The following is a 4,807-nucleotide window of genomic DNA, read 5'->3' as shown; positions in this document are numbered from 1 at the left end:
TACCCCACTCCTGAGCTACATCCCAGCCCCATTTCTCAACTTTTTTTGACTGAGAAGCCCACCTTCCAAGGTGACTTGGAAACCAGCAGGACCAGGTGGTGACAGGACCAACACCCCTAACCTCAGCGCACGTCTCGCCCTTAACACTGCCGCGCTACCCAGGGGATTTGACCTGCAGCTCACCTAAATTCAGCCCTGAGGGGCTCCTCGCCTTAGGCTGATCTGTGTTCTGATCAACTGAGAAGCTGAAAAAGCAAGTCAGGATACATTTAATAGACCTTTATTTTAAAGCATAAAGGAAAGTAAAATTATGTTACTGAACTGCATGTAAATAAAATAAATTATGAAATTATAAATGATCTAACGGACATTTTAGCATCACAGAGCAATGTAGGATGCAGTGGTTTCTGTTGATCATAGGAGGGGGTGTTACTGATGAGGGTGTGCTGTGATTTAAACTGCAAGACTTTTGCCCCCTAGACTCGCTTGGCCCCGCCTTCCAGGGCGTGGGTTGGGAGCGGCCCCTTTAAGAACCCCTGTGAGGGCCATTGTGGCAGTTGGAGCCTGGTGGAAGGACCAGGTGGCAGGGATTCATCAGGTGTGTACAGGGTGTCATCGGGTGTGAGTGGGGCCTCAGCCACTGCCCCCAGGCCTGCAGGCCTTCCTGGGAGCTCACCCAGCAGCAGTGGTCCTCTATGAGCCTGGCTCGCCCCTCCCGGTGGGCAGCCTGTCCCCCTGTGGGCCCCTCCGGGGTGTGCACGTGTGGTAGAGCCTGGGAAATGTGGCAGGGGGGTGAATGAACCAGAGGGAGCGTGGTAGGGAGGGTGGAGGAGCGTGAGGTCAAGCTGGCCATCCCGCTACACCTGGAGGAATAATGCAGCTAGAGGAAGGGGTCTGAGCAAACCGGATTCTCACCTTGTCGGTAGGCAGGAAAGCCTGATGCTAATAGAGCAGAGAAATTGCTCTTTGCCTGCAGTGTGTGACATGGTCAGGTGGGGCCCAGGGGCAGCTAGGCAGCAGCTAAGCCGACCCCGGAGCCCCAGAAGTCCAGGCCCTGGCTGACTATGTGGTCTGCAAAGTTCCCTCTAACTGAAGATCCAGAGAGTTCGGAGGGGACTAAAGAAGGAGGCCAGTTAGTCCTCCTTGGGCATGCTAAGCATGTGCTCTACCACTGAGCTGTACCCCCAGCCCCTGAAAATCTTGAGAGGGTCTGAGTCCTCTGAGCTCCTTCCTGTCATCCTAGGATGTGGGTCCACGTGACATGGATTTCTTGTCTGTCAACTCAAGAAACATTATTCCTAAGAGTGCTTCTTGTATAAGCTAATAAAAAGGAAGTTTAGCCAGCAAGAGATGAGTGAGAAACCCCAGAATCTATTTGAACGGAGCGCTCAGTGCCCTTGCCTCTGGTCCCTTCCCTCCTCACCTGCCCAGGAGCAAGGTCCGAGGTGTCCTGATGAGTCCCTGGGAAGCTTCCTTCCGTTTCAAGTTACCTCTTCAACTGACTCTACATGGTCACCCCCTCCGATGTTTTGCCAGCATAGTGATCAGGCTCCTGGGTCCTCGCTGCCTTCCTTCAGCTCTCCAGTTTGTCCTTTCTGCCACGCCCTCTTATCTGTCTCCCTTCAGCTTCTTGCCCGGAGCGAGTGCCCTTTCCACACTGGCTGCCCTGTGCCAGGCCCTGAGCACAGTTCCCAGGGAAATGTGACACGACAACAGCCCTGCTCCCGACTGAAAGGGGGCTTCTGCCCTCCCCCTACAAAGCAGGGGATTTACGAGGGTGTTATTATTTTTTAATCAAAAAGAAAAAGTGGGCCGGGTGTGGTGGCGCATGCCTGTAATCCCAGCACTTGGGAGGCTGAGACAGGAGGATCGTTGCACGTACGAGACAAGACTGGGCTACAAAGTGAGCTCAAGGCCAGCCTGAACTGCATAGTGAGACCCTGTCTCAAAAAGACAGAAAAAAAAGAAAAAATATATAGCACTAAAGCATAAAAGACAGTTAAGTTATGTTACTGAACTGAATGTAAGTGCTATATAATAAACCATGATTGATTTCTTCCTTGAAGCTAAAAGTCAAGGAGAGATACAGGCTGAAGCTCAGAACAGGATGAGAAATTACCCTCATGATTATACTATGCATCATAGCAAAGAGATTTTGTGGATATAATTAAGATTACTAATCAACTGTCCTTGAGTTAATCTAGAGGGAAATCATCTGAGAGGGACTGAACTCACCACAGGAGACCTTGGATTCTTTTGTTTATTTGTTTGTTTTTTTTTTTGAGACAGAGTCTCACTGTGTAGTCTAGGCAGACTTGAACTCATTATGTAGCCCAGGCTGGCCTCGAACTCACAGCAGTCCTCTTTGCCTCAGCCTCCTGAGTGCTGAGGTTACAGGCCTGCACCACCACTTGCGGGGCCTTTGAATTCTTCAGTGGAGATTGTTGGAAACGAGACAGGCCCAGGTAGTGGGAGAGGACCCATGGAAGGGGCTCCTGGCAAGGGACTGTAGGCAGCTTCCATCAGCGGAGAGATGCTCTCAGCCACAGCCCACAAGAGAACAGGGCTGTTGGTCTGATCATGAATTCTGCCAACGATCCAAACAACCTTGGAAGAGGCCACTGAGCCTCAGACGGAGTAGCAGTCCCAGCTAACACCTTGACTTCAGGTGGGCAAGACCCAGAGCAGAGGATTTGCCTGAGACCAAAGCTCCCGGCCTATAGAAACTATGAAATCATAAATGGAGGTTTCTAAGCCATTAAGTTTGTGGTAAGTTGATAAACAGCAACAGAAAATTAATGCAGTCTCCGTATCTTATCATGTCATAGAGTCAAAAGCAACAGAGCAATGAAAACTATATAAAAGTTACATTTTTCTGTACTAATGCTTAATACTCTATTGTAGCATCATAGCAGAGGACTTTAATTCACCCCTGTCAGGAGGGAAAGTCATCAAGGAATCCAGAAACAAGTAAGACTTTGGGACAATAGGCAGAAAGAGAAAACCTGTGTCATGTATCAGTCTCTGTCTGTGAAAATAAAAGAAACTAACAATTTCAATATATATAATTCTTATACTGAACTTCCACAGGGGGCTGGATTTTCTGTGTATCACATGAAGACATCAACTATTGATTTTATTAAAAATTGTTATCAAGAATAGATTTTGGGGGGCGCGTCTTTTTGAGACACGGTCTTGCTGTGCAGTTCAGGCTGGCCTTGAGCTCACTTTGTAGCCCATGTTGGGCTCGAACTCACAATGATTCTCCTGCTTCAGCCTCCCGAGTGCTGGGATTACAGGCGTGCACCACCACACCCAGCTCTAGATTTAAAATTGTACCAAACTTTTTGCCTCAAAAGTTGCATAAATTTTCCTCTCTAAGCAATTCATATTAAGAACTTGCCAGGGTGCTGGGGATTTAGCTCAGCGGCAAAGCGCCTGCCTGGCAAGCGCAAGGTTGTGAGTTCGGTTCCCGGTACCAGAGAAAACCAAAAACCAAAAAAAAAAAAAAAAAAAAAAGAATTTGCCAGGCGTGGTGACACACGCCTGTAATCCCAGCACTCAAGAGGCTGAGGCAGGAGGATCATTGCAAGTACAAGACCAGCCTGGGCTACAAAGTGAGCTCAAGGCCTGTCTGAGCTGCACAGTGAGACCCTGTCTCAAAAAGACTAAAAAAAAAAAAGAACTGTGTTACATATTCTCTTTTTGTTGAACCTCTCTCTCTATGTTCAGAATAAATGACGTGGGGTTGTTTGTGTCTGTGTGTGTGTGTGTGTGTGTGTGTGTGTGTTTTGCCTGGCTGGGCTACACTATCAAGGTTACACTAGCTTCAGGGTTAGGGATGAGGTCTCAGTAAGGTGATAAGAGATTCTGTTCATTGCTTTTAATTAGTTTCCTCCTTTTCCCCTGGCCAGTGATTTCCTCCCAGAGACAGAAGAACAGCTTAAGATGGCACCACGTGGTATGTGATACTCTGTGCGGACATTGTAACTGAAGACTCTTGTGAAAACAACGTAAAACAAATCCTGTTTACTGACTTCTAAAAGAATATTACGTTACCAGTTAAAGTATGTGCGTTGCTGAAGGGAAAAAGGCAACTTGGTGGAAAACCAATTTTACCTTGTTCTGCCTGCACCCTGGTTCCTGCTCCCCCTCTTGTGCCCCTAGAAATGACCTTCAATCCTTAACCAAAATGTTGAAAGTCCCCCGCAACTGGTTTTCCTACCCCTCTGACGTGTGTGCACGTCTCCTTGCTCCTGCCCTCCCCTCCGTTGCGGCAGTGGACGTCCTTCTCGCCAACTACAGCCCCCCTCCCCCAGCCTGTCAGAGACGTCATTTCCTTGCTCGAGAGCTTTGCGACTTTGCACCTTGCCTTCTCCCTTTGTTGCCAATCAGCAGAGGGTTCTTATGCTTGATTCAGATGACAATTATGAATCAGTAAGTGTAGATCTCCTAGCAGTTCTGAGGCCACCAGAGGATGCTGGATGGTACTGGATGCAACAGCTGGCACAGCTGGCTGCTGGTCACTGCCTCTACTGGCTGCCACGAGTTGGTACCAGACACCGTAGGTTAATTCTGCTGGGTGCTGGTCTCTGGTACTGATCTTTGTTCACCGCTCATCTCTGAATTTCTTTGGGGCTAACAGACCCGAGTGTTTATTGCTTGCTCTTTTGACACAATGGCTTGGTTTGCACCTGAATACATTTACATGGACCTTTGGAGCCCACACTACCCAGGAAATAAATCATGAGCAGGTTTACAGGACCATCAAAGCCAGTCTTTTTATTTTTTAAAATTTTATTAATTT

General features: G+C 48.2%; 1 protein-coding gene across 3 annotated transcripts in view; it reads left to right on the top strand.

Annotated features, from left to right (window-relative positions):
- Nucleotides 1-520: 520 nt before the first annotated feature.
- Mroh9 (maestro heat-like repeat family member 9) overlaps nt 521-4,807 on the top strand; it is an 81,529-nt gene continuing 77,242 nt past the window's right edge. For all 3 annotated transcript variants that reach the window (XM_005391717.2, XM_005391718.1, XM_013517641.1), the window contains exons 1-3: nt 521-598; nt 2,905-2,970; nt 3,915-3,961. In XM_005391717.2, coding sequence (XP_005391774.1) covers nt 2,970; nt 3,915-3,961 — 48 coding nt within the window. In that variant the 5' untranslated portion in view covers nt 521-598; nt 2,905-2,969. The remainder of the gene's footprint in view (nt 599-2,904; nt 2,971-3,914; nt 3,962-4,807) is intronic.

This window comes from Chinchilla lanigera, unplaced genomic scaffold, assembly GCF_000276665.1.
Source record: "Chinchilla lanigera isolate Chin_1 unplaced genomic scaffold, ChiLan1.0 scaffold00041, whole genome shotgun sequence".
In the NCBI taxonomy this organism is placed as follows: domain Eukaryota; kingdom Metazoa; phylum Chordata; class Mammalia; order Rodentia; family Chinchillidae; genus Chinchilla; species Chinchilla lanigera.
Note: the sequence above shows the minus strand (reverse complement) of the source record. Positions and strands in the feature narration are given on the sequence as shown.